This window comes from Achroia grisella, unplaced genomic scaffold (assembly GCF_030625045.1).
Source record: "Achroia grisella isolate CSIRO2021 unplaced genomic scaffold, CSIRO_AGI_Agris_v1 utg512, whole genome shotgun sequence".
Classification (NCBI taxonomy): Eukaryota; Metazoa; Arthropoda; class Insecta; order Lepidoptera; family Pyralidae; genus Achroia; species Achroia grisella.
Genome location: NW_026712906.1, coordinates 2,886,808 through 2,904,522, shown reverse-complemented (window position 1 = coordinate 2,904,522; position 17,715 = coordinate 2,886,808). Strand labels below are relative to the sequence as shown.

General features: G+C 32.7%; 3 protein-coding genes across 4 annotated transcripts in view; 1 reads left to right on the top strand and 2 right to left on the bottom strand.

Moving 5' to 3' along the window:
- The window catches only part of LOC131846866 (calmodulin-A-like), a 102,011-nt gene that overhangs the window by 30,379 nt on the left and 53,917 nt on the right, over positions 1-17,715 (bottom strand). The window lies entirely within an intron of this gene.
- Positions 502-1,922, bottom strand: LOC131846869 (uncharacterized). The gene is made up of 4 exons (XM_059196290.1): positions 1,800-1,922; positions 1,544-1,729; positions 1,245-1,430; positions 502-730 (listed from the first exon to the last, which is right to left on the bottom strand). The coding sequence occupies exons 2-4, from the start codon at positions 1,727-1,729 to the stop codon at positions 506-508; spliced, it is 597 nt and encodes a 198-aa protein (XP_059052273.1). The 5' UTR covers positions 1,800-1,922; the 3' UTR covers positions 502-505.
- Positions 8,344-17,715, top strand: part of LOC131846722 (troponin C-like) — a 32,347-nt gene continuing 22,975 nt past the window's right edge. The window contains exons 1-3 of the mRNA XM_059196101.1: positions 8,344-8,368; positions 9,422-9,699; positions 11,558-11,588. Coding sequence (XP_059052084.1) covers positions 8,344-8,368; positions 9,422-9,699; positions 11,558-11,588 — 334 coding nt within the window. The remainder of the gene's footprint in view (positions 8,369-9,421; positions 9,700-11,557; positions 11,589-17,715) is intronic.

Sequence of the window (17,715 nt, the reverse complement as noted above, 5' to 3'; positions counted from 1 at the left end):
TCAAGGCGCATTAAATTAATGACCAGTAAAAAACTGTAGTTTAGTACTTTGTGTCTTTGTTAATACTTATATAAAGCTAAGTTTAACATTTTTATACTCAACAAACTAACATTTAACAAATCAACAAATATAACATAATTCAATTTAACAAATCAACAATGAAACTATAATATAATATATAAAGCTAAGTAACTTTTTTATACAATTTAACAAATCAACAAACTAATATATATAACAATGATATATATAAAGTAACTTTTTTATACTCATTATTTAACAAATCAACAAACTAACAGAATTCAACAAATCAACAATGATATATCTAAAGCTAACTAACTTTTTTATACTCATTATTTAACAAATCAACAAACTAACGTAATTCAACAAATCAACAATGATATATCTAAAGCTAAGTAACTTTTTTTATACTCATTATTTAACAAATCGACAAACTAACACAAATCAACATTAATCATGTCAAATTAAAAAAAAAACAAAATTTCATCTATTCAGTCGTCTTAATTCTATTAGTAGACCCTCCAATCCATCCCTTATTAATACATTTAATTCCTGGAGTGATTGGCGAATCAGCCCTGACTCTACCACCCGTCGATCCTCCGCTGCGATTCGCCGCTCCTCCATTTCGAACAAACGCCTGCGTACACTGCGAGGTCCAATGGCGTCTGCTCGACGGCGTCGTCGCTCTGGACGTGTAGTAGCCGTTGAAGTTCTAAAAAGTTTTTTTTTAAAATAATTATTATCATTATTGTTTTCGGTATGCATGATTGGTACTAATACCAGACTTGATGTCTAGGAATATACTAGTGATTAGGACTATAAGCCCCCATTACTAATAATCTTAATATTTACAGAAATATTTTCATATAACAATAATTTATTATGATATAAATTTTTTAATCAATAATAAGGTATAAGTAAGTGTTATTTATTAGTACTGTCTTATCTTTACTTCTTAGTTAACATTGAAAAACTGTGTATATATAAAAAGGTACCAACTCTGTCTCAACTCATATTTCTGCTATGAAGCAGCTGTTCTTGCATAGCTGTATTTCAGTTTGAAAGGTGGGAAAAGGCTATTTAGGTACCTTATATACAGAAATAAAAGGAATGGTAATGCATGAGGAATACTATGGAAGTCACCATGTATTTTGATGACATCCATTATGTTATATATGTCTAGAGATAACAGTTAGCACTATTTTAGTAATGGTTTTACAACATACCTCTGGAAATGCAGGAACATGTGCATCCGACTGAGGTTCTCCAAAGCCCTCTCCCATAATACCCAATATTCTGCACTGTATTGGGTTTAAAGGATCAGCAGATGATGGCCCTACCCCAGTGGCTGTGGCAGACCTTCGAGCAGCAGTAGCAGCTTTTTTAGTTAGATATTTTTTGTCAGCCCATACCTAAAATTTATAAAATTTATAAAGTATCAGTATTGGAAAATTTTATTTAATAACAAAATTATTTAACATTTTAAATGCATATCACGTACTAAAATATCAAGAAAAGTGCTTACCTTCTGCCACTGCTTTACAGTTTTAGTGCATCCACCCAATGCATTGAGTTCGTCTGTGAGACGAACCCATAATTGGGTGGATCTTGTTCGCCCTTCTGCATTTCTACAGTGGCCACGAGCTAACTCCTGGTGCTCTGCTAGGAATGTTAGGAGTGTATGCACTTGTTCCACAGTGGGATTACTCATCTAAATGCATAAATACATTTGTTAGCGCTTGTCATAAATAGAAACTAATAAATAAAATCAAAGTTATTACATGTTCATTTTCATTGATGTTTAACGAACAAATTTAGCAATAAAAAATTATTTAAAAACACTTGTGATGATAATTCTTAAGTTTATATATAAAAAAATAAAAACAAAAATATTTGTAATACGCAGTAACGTTATTTTCAAATATAAATAGAGGTTTGACGTTTTCTTATGACATAAAATACTACTAATTTTAGAAGTTTATAATTTCAATACATTTAAATATAAACGACTGTACATTTTATTTTATCCGGAGTATACCACTTTATTTTTTTCCTAATTTAAGAGTGTATAATAAAAGACCTCTCATCTTTCATTCGTTCACGATCATAGTCTATGGTACCCGTCCGAAATATCTTATTCCGAAGAAACTTCATGGTTCCTTTAAACTAGTATTTCGGTCGTCTTTCGTTTCGTTACGCGATAATCGGCAGTAACTTTCGTGGTAGACCTACTGATTTCATGCGATTATCTTAATTTAATTTCACAATTGAAATAAATATTTTTTTACAGTTTTATTATTTCTACGTACGTAGTTTCAAGACCGTGATTCCACGCACCTGATGGTAAACGATTACCGTCGTCAACTTTCAATTTCTTGAAGGTTTCAATATTAGTAACTAAAATATCTTATAATTATTAAAGACTAACTTTTGCCCGCGGCTTCGCTCGCGTTAATTTATCCCCTTAAGGGTGGAATTTATCAAAATCCTTTCTTAGGGGTTCCACGAAATAAATATTTTTTTTACAGTTTTATTTTACGCCCTGATGGATTACCGTCGTCAACTTTCAATTTCTTGAAGGTTTCAATATTAGTAACTAAAATATCTTATAATTATTAAAGACTAACTTTTGCCCGCGTATGCCTAATCGAATAACATCATAAATTTTAGCCCGATCCGTTCAGTGGTTTGGGCTGTGCGATGATAGATCACTATGTCAGTCAGTCACCTTTGAGTTATATATATTTAGATTTATAAATAGGTGTACTTTTTTACATATAAATCCTTAAAAAAAAGCAGATGAAGTCGCGGATAACAGCCAGTAAAATCTTATTTTTATGTGGTACTATAGTAATAACAAAAACAATTTGAACGCAGTTGTCATCATGCATAAAAAACTAATATAATACGAAATGGTCCCTTTTATTTGGATATCCCTTTGTTTAACTCAAACAATCGAACTTGGCCTGGATCATGAAAGTTCGAAAGCCTTGACTTCGCCTTGACCCGAACCATAAATCTGGAGATAAGAGGACGGGGGCCATAAACTTGCTTTTCTGTCAATATCATACAATATGCTTACATTATGCTCAGGAGTGATATATTACAATATGTATGGGCAGATTTCCTTAGAGAATCCATCTAGTTTTTATATGGCAAAGGTGAGACGACAGGTAAAAAGCGTGAAAGAAGCTAATATCAGTTTTTTTTTAAGTCATATTGTATTTAGAATACTTAATTATATATGTACTATTACTATAAAGATAGAGTGTAGATTTTGTTATGAGCAAAGTAAATCCTGAACCACCGTTTCTGTCACTTTGAGAATTTTATTCACTGTTTGCAATACATAATATTCTAGAGTTACTTACATATTGTACCTAACATACATTATCTTCTTGGTGAAAATATAAAAATAATACATCTATCAGAAAATTTAAGCAGAGCTGTGTTATGGGTACTAGACAACTGATACTTAAATACATTTTTTTGTTATTACATACATAATATACATAGAAAATATCCAGACTAATACAAACAATCATAGTCTTTTAGTTAGTTTCCTCGCAATATATGTAATATCCCGTGATATCATATTAGAATATATGATATGAAAAATTACTAGAATCTATACTCTTTTCTTGTTTTTGTTTGCTTTCAAAATGTTTTAATACGATTTACTATTAATAAAGATTATTTCTGTTTATGCCTATATAGATGTAATGTTTATTATAAAGTTGTGTGACTAGCTGCTCGTTCTGACTTCATACATGTAGGCATTTCGGTAATAAAACATTTTACAGGTAATTGTTACTTCTAGGATTATATTATTAAAGTTTTGGTATAATAATATAGTTGAATGAATTGTTAAAATCAGGCCAGTAGTTTTTTCATACAAAAATACATATATTTCCTTTATAATAATAGTATAAATTACATCAGTACGAAACCGGAATTGATCAGCTCGCAATATATCAATGAATGGAATTTCTATTCTCAATACAAGCAGTCTTTGAATGGTCCGTCATGATATCCGCTCAGATGTAACAGGAAGCCCATATGTCACACGCTGTGTCGATGTGTTTCTATACTCGTGCCAAAACGCACGTGTCTGTTACTATTAGGGTTTTCTAGAATTTTCTCGAAGATTCCAGTCAATGCAGATGGAATCACAATAGTTGCATTTTTTGAAGCCCATGTGTCACACGCTGTGTCGATGTTACTCGTGCCAAAACGTACGTGTCTGTTTCTATTAGGGTTTTCTAGAATTTTCTCGAAGATTCCAGTCAATGCAGATGGAATCACAATAGTTGCATTTTTTGAAGCCCATATGTCACACGCTGTGAATTCCATACTCGTGCCAAAACGTACATGTCTGTTTCTATTAGGGTTTTCTAGAATTTTCTCGAAGACCAGTCAATGCAGAAGGAATAATAGTTGCATTTGCTTCAAAAATTAAAACGGTGCATTTATTTAAACATAGATGTATGATGTAATAAATGTAAGAACAAATAAAATTACAGCCATTATTTTAATATATATACTGTTGCAGGACTTTCACCCCAATTTAACCTTATATTAGCTACCTATTACCTACACCTTAAGTGGAAGTTGGCGTTCAACCGCTCTATAAGTACTACCGCGGGTTTGGAGTGCCATCTGTACTCGCCCCCTATCCGGTCAAGGTGTAAAGGCCAATCGCAGCCAACAGTATACAAGTAGTCCAAACAAATATAGATATCTATTCTTTTTACACTATATAAGTGGTAAACAAGCATCTGATACAATGGTAAATGGTTCCCATACCCTATAAACGCCTAAAACAACAGCGATGTACCGTGCGCGTTGCCGGCCTTAAGAATCCTTAATATTAGGATCATGAACTACCTGCGAGGTTGTCTAGGATATATTAATATCCTTCATGAAAAACCCCATGCTGTAGTTTGTCGAGAAAACTTCGGCAGGTAGTTCATTGCATAATTTAAGGGTACGCGAAAGGAAGCTCCTCTGAAACTGCACTGTCCGAGACCACTTAGGTTCTTCATTTCATTTTTCATTCATAATTTAAGAGCTACGCTCTTGTCGGTGGAGCTCTTGCCACTTTCCGCGATCTTCCATCATGCTCTTTAATTCTTGATACGACACGACTCCCATTTTGTCCTCAATTTGCTTAATGTAGCTACATTAAGCAAATTCAAATTCAAATTCCATGCAAATTCCTTGGTCTTCCCCTCCCCCTCCTTCCCTCCATTTTCCCCTCAATAATAATTTTCATGAAATCATCGTGCCGTATCAAGTGTCCTAACATTTTTCCTCGTCTATTTTCTATTGTGTTCAATATCTGCCTTTTTTCTTTTACCCTGTGTAGTACTACTTCGTTTCTTACTTTATCTAGTTACTTAGGTTCTAGCATGCCTATAATAATGATCATTAAATAATCTATGATATATGGGTTCAGATTCAGAATGATTCTTATATCCGCTCAGTTGTAACAGGAAGCTAGTCGCACGCTATGCCGATGTGATGTACCACAGTCTTGCCAAAACGTGCGCGTCTGTTCCTATTAGAGCTTTCTACAATTTCCTCGATGCTCTCAGTCGATACAGGAGGAAACATAATATTACGTAGTTACGTTGTACCGTTGCATTTTCGTCGACAAATTGGAACGTTGTTTTAACCATTGATGTATTATGTACAGTAAACGGTAGAAGAACGTTAACGCCTATTATTTTAATCTGCTATTGCAGCACTATAACCGCAATTTAACAGTCGCTTAATAATAATAATGTACTTATTAATTTTTACCCAATATCATTAATTTATGATATAATAGCTGTGCCTGCGGTTTCACCCACGTGGAATTTATAGCATATATGTTATTCTGGTGCATAAGCTATATTATTGTAAAGTTTCACCAAACTCCGTTCAGTAGTTAAGTAAAGAGTAACAAACATCCATACTCACAAACTTTTACATTTATACTTTTATTAAGATAAGATGTGATATATATGATGTTAATTTCCGAATGGACCATCACTAAATCCGCTCGGATGTCACAGGAAGTTCAAATGTCACACGCTATGTCAGCATGATGTTCCACAATCGTGTTAAAACGTACCCGTCTGTTCCTAGTGCAGATTTCTAAAGTATTCTCGATGCTCGATACAGGAGGAAACATAATATTACGTAGTTACGTTCTACCGTTGCATTTTCGTCGACAAATTGAGACGTTGCTTTAAACATTGATGTATTATGTACAGTAAATATAAAAAAAGACATTTGCACTCTATTGCGGCACTGTAACTGCAATTTAATCAATCGCTTGGTATGTGTGATATACGTGAATTTAATTCCCATTATTTTAATCTACTGTTGCAGTACAGTAACTGCAATTTACATAATCAGTCGCTTGATTATACATGATATACATGTAATTTCCGAATGGATCGTCATTAAATCCACTCAGATGTCATAGGAAGTTCAAATGTCACACTCTATGTCTACATGATGTTTCACAATCGTGCTAAAACGCATCCGTCTATCCTATTACGGTTACTACAATGTCCTTGAAATTCCCAGTTAATATAGGAGGAATTATAATAATAATAATCTTACATCAATCACACAGTGCCATCTAGACCCAAATTAAGGTAGCTGAAGCTTGTGTTATGTGTACTAGATAACTGATACACAAAGATAACGAAAAAAAAAATCTATGTATTTAGATATTTTTTTTCGTAAATACATACATATTATCCATAGAAAACACCCAAATCGATACAAACAATTATACTCATGAATACAAATGTTTGTGCCGTGGGAGGAATCAAACCCGCGATTATCGGACGTAAAGCGGTGTACTAGACCGTTAGACCACCGAGGTCGTCGTCAAAAAGGAATTATAATAATATTATGTAGTTACGTCGTTAACATTTTCCGTTGACAAATTGGAATATTTCATTTTAAACTTAAACGCTTGAAGTACAAGATCATAAAATCTTGTACTACAAGCGTAATAAAGATCACACTTATTATCTCTATTAATTATTATAGCGCTATAACCGCAATTCAATTATTAGATATTATTGTTGTATAATGCGCGATATATGTATAAATTATAAACCAATAAATGATAGATTTATGAACAATTTAAAAACTGAGCTTCATTTATTATGCTATTTAAAAATGTCCTACTCAAAAGAATGAATTTGAAGTTGACATATTTTGTATTTAATAATAAGTTTTTTTATAAACTGAATGATGATGTGCAGTAAAATACTGTATATATTATTATGATTCAAGAAACATAAGCAACTGTAGCAGAATAACTTTAATCTTTTCACGTTTTTAGACGTTGCTACGTGATTGCAGTATGGTGTTTATATACAGTATATCCGTGTCCTCTATACATTACATAATACCTCAATGGTTGTAAAATATTATATATTATATACTAGTCCACACTACCCATATTATTATATTATATATACCCATATTAATGCACCGTCATCAATGTTTCTCTGCACCACTCCTAGTTGACTGGTAGATAACGCCGCCGATAATAGGTGTTAAGTCCGCCATATGTACCTACACATTGTTTTGTGCATTGAAGTTAAATAAATAAAATAAAATAAATAAATTATATAGTAATTTTAATTAAATATTATATAGTAATATTATAAATATTTATACATATAAATATTTATAATATTACTATATAATATTTAAGCCTTTAGTTATAAGGGTTAAATAGTTTTTAAGCCTTTGTTTTGTACATACAATATGTACAAAACAAAGGCTTAAAAAGTATGTATTGAATGGATTTTCATGCGGTTTTTATTTATCAACAGTGTAATTCCTGATGAAGGTTTAAATGTATAATATAAAGTCTACCCGAGCGAAGACTATGATTAAATTAACTGTACATCAATTAAAACAGTGTCCGAGAACTTAACCGATACTAAAAAAAGAAATTACAAATAACACTTTTTTTTAAATTCAATGTGTAATGTAAACAAAGAAATTCGAATTTTAATAATCCCCAGTATTCTACACAAAGACGTAACTGTAAAATCGAAAATTTGAACACATCAAAAAAGCATCGGGAGATCAGATCGCGTAATTCATCGAAGGAAACGACTTTAATAAATCCACCGTTCACGAGCCATTAGTCGTTCCGAGGGGAAAAAGATGAAAAATGAACTTACGCCAATTTTTCACGTGGCCTTTAATGAACAGAATTCATTTGGTCTCGCGCACCATAAATATGCAATTAAACTGTGAAAGAAACGCATTTCTTCCTTTAAAATTTTAATGGCAAACAAAATGATGGCCAGCTTCATTCAAAGAGGTAACCATCGCCTATAATTATAAACAACATAAACAAAATCATTATGACGTTCGTAATATCACTCGCTCATTGTTAATTCTGAAGAGTAAGTTGTTTTGCAACTGTTCCGGACCACCGCTTAAAGATTATATATAGTCATAGTTTGTAGAAATAAGTTCGATTAGATAAAGCAAATTTATAAATAGTACAATTGTTACATAGTAACACCTTAAGATTAATAGATTTGATAGGGATAAGTTTATAGAAATTTAAGTTCTTTATGTTATTATTTACAAAAATGCTTGACAAATAAATGATTATAATGGTTGTGGTTTCAATCCCCTAAAAAAAAAATAAATAGGTCGGCAAATAGAAACAGAATAGAATATAGTATAAAAAATAGATCCCAAAATACATAGGGATCTTTTTATAGTATCATTTCATTTGTAGATATAATTGTAATGTGCGTTGCGCGGCAGCATTCGTTCGACTGACGCGCGACCTCGCTCTCCCGCGCTATATATATATGAGGGGGAAGGGGAGCGAGGTCATATAAAAGGCGCGATCCGCGAAATCGCGAATTATTCCTAAACCGCATTCATAATAGAAATGTAAATTAAAGATGGTATTGTCGTTTGATGCACAAATTGTAAACACAAAATGTAAGATTGATAAAATATAATAAAAATTATATAAAGGGGTGAGGAGAATAGGGCGGCCAAGGGTCCGCTGGCTAGTAGCCGAAAATCGTATATAAGTAGCGTCCAAAAGCGCTACAAATCATAGCGAATTCAACCTCTGAATAGCGACATTGATCTTCGGATAGCGAAATCGACCTGAAAAGGAATCAACCACTGAAGAAATTCTCCTCGCCTCTGCATTCTGAACCACAAGAACCGTTTTCTCATTCACTGCCCGTCCAACCGTTTTCTCATTCACTGCCCGTCCATCGCCGTCGTTAAGTATAGTCATCACAATCCTCTTCACGCATCGTGTCATCGCATCGTGTCACCGTCGCATCAGCATCGTTTAAACGTCCTTCTCAGGACGAATCATCGTGGTGCCTATAAAAAGGCACCTGGTCCTTCACCCGCAACGCGCCCGCGGCGTTGATTGAGGCCCTTCAGGTAGGGAGTGCTTTGAAAAGGGCACTCTCTCACCTCGAGGAGGATAGATTGACGTCCGGGCGTACCAGCGACTCGGTGCCTGCCGACGCGCCTTCCGACTCCCGGGGGCAGCGGCCAGCACAGCAACCGTACACTATTCTAACCCAAACACAGTTTACAAAGCGAACTGCAGAAATAAACGAGATAACTAATAACTACCACCCATGCAAACAACGTACAGCAATGGTATCTAAAATTTATTTATATAAAAAAAGACACTGGTAATAAAAAATAAACACCTGTGCATACCTATATATGCATATTATTAAAAAAAATCTAGTCTATGATATCACTCCATAAAAAAGCCGCGACATTTGAAAATAGAACGAATTGTAGAGATTATTTGCACAGTGTTCGAAACGGTCGTAAAGTACTGTACAAATAGGTAATTACTATCGTAAAGAATAACAACAACTTTAGAACTGTTTATAACAAACGATAGGCTGTCTATACACGATACGATTTGAATTCGCCGAACTTGATTTAAGCTTTCTCAAGCAAATTCATTTAATTTTGTGGGCTTGTAAATTGTGTCGTACCGACTTAATACCAACTTAGATATATTTTACTCATTCTACTAGCATTCTGATAAAAAAATTAGCTTACGAACAGGCCTAACCGATCTTGCCTAATCGTAGAGTGTATAAACGCTTAAAACCTGTAACATACATATCCCAAGAGCATTGTAGATCATTACAAATATAGAACACATTTTTTAATCCACTACATGCGACGTAGAGCTATTAAAGGTTTTACAAGCACGTCCAGATCACTGAAATAACGGGCTAGAAGAGCCTGGTAGAAACTGACTGTAAATTGTAGCATGGACGACCACCCGCAGTGACATTGTAACGTGGTTCATAATAATTATTATAAAATCACGTGTTTTTCGTGATAATGTGAGTTAGACAGTTTTAAAACATTCATGATCATATTTTGACTTAAAAAATATTCGAAAACCATACAACTAGGTATAACACTGACAAGAAATACAACGATACGTACCATTAATATCGTATTAATTTACTACCTTGGAATAACAAAGTCAAGCATTTAATATGCTTACCATTATTTTAAATTAAAGTATTTTTTAAGAATAAAAATTTACAGGAATAAATTATGATCTATATCATTTAGTTCTATGGGGAATGAAACTCAAACATTATCAAATAGATTTGTATTTATCTCCAAGCATTAATTTATAAGGTTATATCTAAGATGAAATCAAAAGGCGAATAAAGTTAAAGAATATACGTGAATTAAGTATCACAGGGATCAATGTCGCGTTTCTCCCGAGTCTATGCATAAATTAACAGACTTACGTCAAACTTGAGTGCTTAAATATCAACTGGATGAGAAAGTTTGTTTGAAATGTGTCACATTACAACACAATGTCACTTTTGTTGAAGTTACCAAGTTTCTACGGCCGGTTTGGTCTGATTATGACTGCTGACAGTAGTCACTGTGGATTTGTTAACAAGTAATTGTTTAGGTTAAGAATGAAATATTTTTTTAACCAGACCTATGTATTTAACAACATTATTTAGATTACAATAGCAAAGATAAAGTTGTACTAAATTAATTGGGTACTAAATTCTATATAATTAAATTATACGTTTATAATAAACAAAATATATTTCTCTTAATGTAAGTTTTATGTTTTGATACAAAAATTATAGTAGTGAATCCAGTATTTATGAATAATGTCGCTCTTACAAGGATATTGCAAGTAACGATTATGGCTGCATCAGGTACCTGGCATCCTAAGTTGCAGTTCGAATTTTGAACGAATTTGACGGTGGCCAGTTCGTTACGTTCTCGGTGCGAGCGCAGGTTGTGTCAATCCCGCGCTTTTTACATTTCGAATTTCGATCAAAACTCTCTCAAGTTCATTCCTAATTAAAATTTTCGAAAATTGTAATAATGGTGCGTTCCTTTTATTTACTCCATATAAATTAAAATATATTCTTGGTTTTTTTTTTACTTTTATATACATTTATTGTCGTTGTCTTGTTTTTAATTATATAAAGTTTTTGTATTGCAGACAACTCAAATAGATGATGAACAGATTACAAGTAAGTATTTGGTAATTTACGTGTTATTTAATTTGTTTTTATGTATGTGGTTGTGATTTATTTATGTAGAACTTATTCATACATTATTTGACGTAATGATTAATTGCAATACTACATAATATTATAGAATTTAAAGTATGGACGTACATAATTACCTTATAATAATAGTCTAGAGACATCATATTATTTACAAAATTCAATAAGAAAAATTTTTTTGCTGGATTTTTAAAATTGAGACAATCTTATACGTAATTATGCTAATAAGTCTTTTATCAGTTTTTTTATTATTTACTATAAATGAACGAAGGCTTAGTAACTCTTAATTAAAACAATAGTTATTGAATTAATGAGAAAGTAGACATTTTTGTCGTTTTCATAAATAATTAATATAATTATTTATTTTGCTGCAATTCTTACAGCTGAGCTGATTTACGACGTGCCTAGTCCAAATATCCTGCCTTCTTTTAAATATTTAAATAATCACGACCTTATCAAAATCTACTCAGCAGACATTTAATATGTCTGCCAAAGTTTTAAGATTCTATTTAACTTTTGTGACAAATAGTAGTGAAAGGCTGTCACTCCCTAATGTAATTTGTCAAAACTTTATTTCATGCGAAAAAAGGAATTAACTCGCGTATCAATCAATCACTTCCGACTTCAGGATGAAATTCGAAATGTTTTTTTTATTATAATCTTCTTATGTATAATACTAACGGTTCCCGCGATTTCACCCGCGTTAAATTTCAATGTAAAATATAGCCTATGTGTTATTCTTATGCATAATCTATATTACTGTAAAGTTTCATTAAAATCCACTCAGTACTTTTTACGTGAAAGAGTAACAAACATTCATACTCACATACTTTCGCATTTATAATATTATATTCTCGTATCACAATGTTTGTTACCATACTCCGAAACGGCTTGACCGATTTTTATGAAATTTTATTTGCACATTCAGTACGTCTGAGAATCGGCTACTAACTATTTTTCATAACCCTAAGTACGCATTTTTTTTTATATACAACATTATAGTACAAAAATATTATAGTTATGAAAGCAAAGTAGTTTTGGCTTATTTACCGAGTTAGGAAAATAACAAAAGTGTGCCTGCTTTTCTCAGATCTCCTATATTTTTTTCTTGTTCCGATTTTCCCATCTCAGTCTCTCGATTCTCTCATCTCAAAAGGACTCAATCTATACAGCCAGTGTCTTCAGTAGTATTGTCTTTTTGTATATTCTTTTATTTATGATCTTCACTAATTATAACTCTACAAAGGTTGATCTCTTATCACCTCAATAAGTCTGTAGAAATCACTTGATACGCAAATAGAATTCTGAATTCAAATTGCATATTATTCTAATTCAATTGCATTCGTTTGGCACGACACCAATGGAAATAGGGGGAAACGAATGCCAGTACCAAGTCTGAGAATACAGTATTATGTTACACCATCATTTATACCGTTACGATGAACTTTTTTCATGAAATTAACTGTTTTTTACGTTATATACAAGTGGCTGACGTATCTGAGTAGCAACCGTCCTTTCCGTAGACCACGGCAGTATACCTGTCCCACTTACACTACGCCATCAAGGAACAGGATATTGTCGACTACATCAGAACCAAAAGTAACTTGACATTGAGTGACGCAGCTGGAATCGAGTCATAATAGAAGTTTTAAGACTTTTGTAAGTTGGGTCCCTACTAATATGCCATCCACCTTCATGAGGAATGACTACTGGCCCAAGGTAATGGTGTGTCGACGCTATCGTGGAATACTACCACCAACAGTGTCCTAATCTCAGTATATACGTATAAAATAATAACAAAAATAATTCTTTGTAGGGTTGTTAGTCTGTATGGTATATATTCTAAAGGCCATAAAGTTTCTGAAGTAAATAAATAATAAAAAATACATATCAAGAATGCTATAGACAAAACTCATAGACACATAATGTACCACGCGTTGTCAATCAAGTTAAGATATGCCTCGGTACCTTATGATTTTAAGGGCATATCTCACTTCAAAACACTGCTAAAAAAAAGTTACTTGGTGGCTAAAATCGAATCGTCGAATCGATAAAGAAGATTAATTAGAGTGTGTCTAATGAGGAGTCTAGTCTAGCCTATTTATCCATTTTTTATATCATCATCATTGCCTTGCCTTTACCTCATTAGTTGGAGTCGACGCAGTATCGTCGAAGGTCGAAGCAATATCTTCTTCTACTGACCTCTATGAGCCGTCATATATGAGCTTACTCTCCTTTTATACATACCATCTTTCACACAATTCATCCATATTTTTTTTTATTATCATTTCTCCGTCCATGTTAATGTTAAATACTTTCTTTAAGATATCCTCCTCCGCAATATCCATATTCTGAATATGATAATTAAAAAACAGTCGTTAAATTTATAGCTGTTTAATGTTTTACTTGTGCCAGATGTATTTAAACGTGCCTATAAAAATATAGCTGGAATCACTTCGAGGGTTTGAAGTATCAAAAACTGAAGTAACAGACAAAAGGGCCGTCAAGAACCCATTTGTAATAATTACACTTCATCGTTGTCTAACCGGCGGGTTATAGCCTGCGATTAATATTAATTTCACGTTAACAGGTGAAACGCTTTTACCACAGATAACATAATATTACATACTTTTACTGAAATCATAGTGAATTACACTTCAGTCTATTACTGTGTACTCGAAGGAGTCTTTGGTGTTGGTGTTTTTAAATCATTATCTAAATTTTGTTTCGACAAATTATTAATTTTTATAATTGGCAATTTGCTCACTGGTGAAATGCATTAGTTATTTGTTTTAAGGTACAAATGGACTGATATGTTTTTGTAGTACATTTACCTCTATATTTAAAAGAAATAATAAAAACTAATTTTGTTTATTCGATGATAACAGTGCCCCCGACTGGGCTAACGGCGTGGGCTAATTGTTGGCGATGCACCAGTGGAGGAAGAAAGGAAGGAGTATGGTCAGGGTTAGGTCCGTCAGATCATAGTGGTAAATTCACCAAAAAATTATCATGATGGTTTCCAGAAGCGTGGAGGTCAATCCGATATGTGCACTAGCAATGAGGCTACTAGATCCTATTAATAACGATCCCCTTACCCCACTAACAACATATTAATTCTATATTTCGTAGTCAATGATACAATTAACTAATAACTATTTAAATAACAATAACAAACAGGATTGGAGTAAAATCGGTATTACATTTCACTCTATAGTAGAACTCTATTGGTAAAGATATTGCGTGACGGAACACAGTAAAAAAGTCTACTTCAGAATTCCCTCCATTTTGGAATTAACAATAAAATAATTATGGTCGTTCCACGTTGACTGTTTTCATAAATGAGTCCGCATAATCGTAAGGCGTTGAAACGTGAAGTGGCCGCGGCCGTTGCGACACTTTGCTCTATTTTATGAGTGCACTGTGGGGATATTATTGTCCTGAATACGATCTTTTAATGTCTCCTAAATTTTATCATTATACATTAATGTTGGAATAATATACACGGCAGTGAAAGTTTCAGACAGTTCCATATTTAAACAGTATTCTTTTTTCTTATTTGGAGGAAGAAATGTGTAGTTCTGTATTCATATATAGGTACTCGGAAATAATACTGGCTGATTATTTAAAGAGTATTATATACATGAAAAATGTATAAATACTCATGTATTTCGATTTGTTACATTTTAAATACTTTAAAACATTACCGCAAGTATTTTTTATGATCTAAACCGGCATATCATGATAGTGAGTCCCCAATTTAGCCAACCATATATCGTTCTTGGGATTAGGTATGCCACCTAATCGTCAGTAGTCATATGTATAAAAAAATATACTGTAATTAAATATATATGCAACAAACAACTAAACATTGCACTGAATAAAATATTTTTCTTTCTTTCTTTCTTCTTTCATATATGAATGCTATAAATAAGTATGAAAATGTTGGTTTCCAATTACACAAAAACGATCTAAAAGAAAAAATATTAGGTCTGTAAGTGACAGATTAGTTACAGCTACAGTCAGTAATTAATATTTATAATGGAACACAGCGTTGCAATTTATAATGGAACGACAAGCATCCAAGTCTCAACAATCAATTAAGATTTCCTACAGCAACAATATCCGGAGGTTTAATTTCGGATTATATTAGGAGAAAGACCGTCCAAGCGTAATTCTGACTAGAGTTTGTTATCCCTATTTATTTTATAAAGATCCAAACGTTTTATTATTTTATATATCTCCCTTTAATCGGGCGATAGACTTGTATTTGCGGATGAAACTCACTAAACAAAGACAACTATAAAATAAATTATGTTGATGAAGATTTTTTAAGCGGAAGATAAAAATTTGCGAACAATTCTACATGTATTTTATATTACCATTTAAGTATGTTTTTATTTTTGTTCAAAGCAATACACTGTTTTTCAGTTATTTCTGCGTGAACTAAAATGTCCCACATGAATAAATTATTTTTAAGGTTAGCTTTTTTCAGATACCTTCACAACTGTGATTACAGATAGTGTAGTCAGAGGTGTTTATTAACTGTCGAGGTCACGATGACCTCAACACTTGATAGGTGACCTCTACGCAGTTCCCCGTGGAAATAGACATGATAAATTCCTAGTGAATTTCTCATGATGGGCTAAGAAACTGACATCAAGTTTGCCTTGTCATTGTTCATTGGTGCCCCGCCAGCGTATACCGTTACCGCAGGCGGGTGCACCATTCCATTATCATACATAAGGACACTGGACATGTCTGCACTGTGCTAAGCATATGGAATGCATCATGATAGGAATGAGTTTATAGCCATCTCTCGATTAAATTTGTTTTTTTATTGGTGTTCCCATCATCGGAGAGTTAGAAATATAATTTAAAGCGTATTTTATTTATATCCGCCAGATTTCAACGAATAGTACGTTGTGATAGCAAACCGCGAGTCATAAAGCTCCCAATAATGTACACTTATGTCATAAAAACCGTTCATAATTAAAATAATAAACTAACGTTGGCCAACAGCCATGTTTGTAGTCACGATTACCACGCTGACCACGAAACCATGTAACGTTAAAATCAAAGAGGTTTTTATGGCCTTTCCAAAAATAATAAACACTCTTTTATGTAAAGTATTAATAAACATGCAACCATAAAACTGTATTAAAATTAATCGCTTTATTCAATTTTGATACTTACCTTATATACTTAAGAATCAGTATGAGATTAGCAAGGTTGTTGAATTAAGTACTTCTTAAAGATTTTCTTCATATTTAAAGGTTCTTTAAGAGTAATAAATAATGATTTGTAATTGTGTACTTACTAAATATATTTTAATTTTAAAAAGGATTATGTTTTGATGGCAATAAACTCAGAAACTACTGCACATATTGAGAAATTCTTTAATTGTTTGGAAGATTTACTCCTAATCGACATAGGAATAGAAATATTTTCTTCATTCAATTAAACTTGATATAAGCATTTTTGAATAGTATTTTTTTTTTATTCTACCACTCATTCGGAACATAGACTCATCACAAGAAGAATGAGCAAGAAACTTACGGCTGCTCTTTTAAATGAAAGTGGTTTTAAATAAATACACATTAACAAGGACGAGGCATGCGAACATCAACGTAGAATCGCACTTATTCTTAAGCTACGTTAATATACACAAAACTGATAATGATATAAATACTCGGGTAAAATCGTGGCAGTCCACAAGTCTATATTAATATATTTTACAAATGCAAAAGTATACCTGTCTGTCTGTTACCTTTAAACAACTAAACGGCTCGACTAATATTAATGAATATTGTCATGATTATAGATGTATCATGAGGACGGCCATAGGCTATCATTATCTCAGAATATATCTAGAAGGGGATAAAGTGAGGGATGACAGTTTATACAAACAGAATAACAGATAGTATTATATACGTCTAAATATGTCTATCTGTTTATTACATTATCAAATTAAACATTTGACATAAATATGAATTTTAGTACAAGATTATAAAAAAAGCGGACGCGGTAACAGCTTATGTATATGTTTAGTTTGACCGGCAGTTAACTGTCAGCAACTCAGTTAGAATTG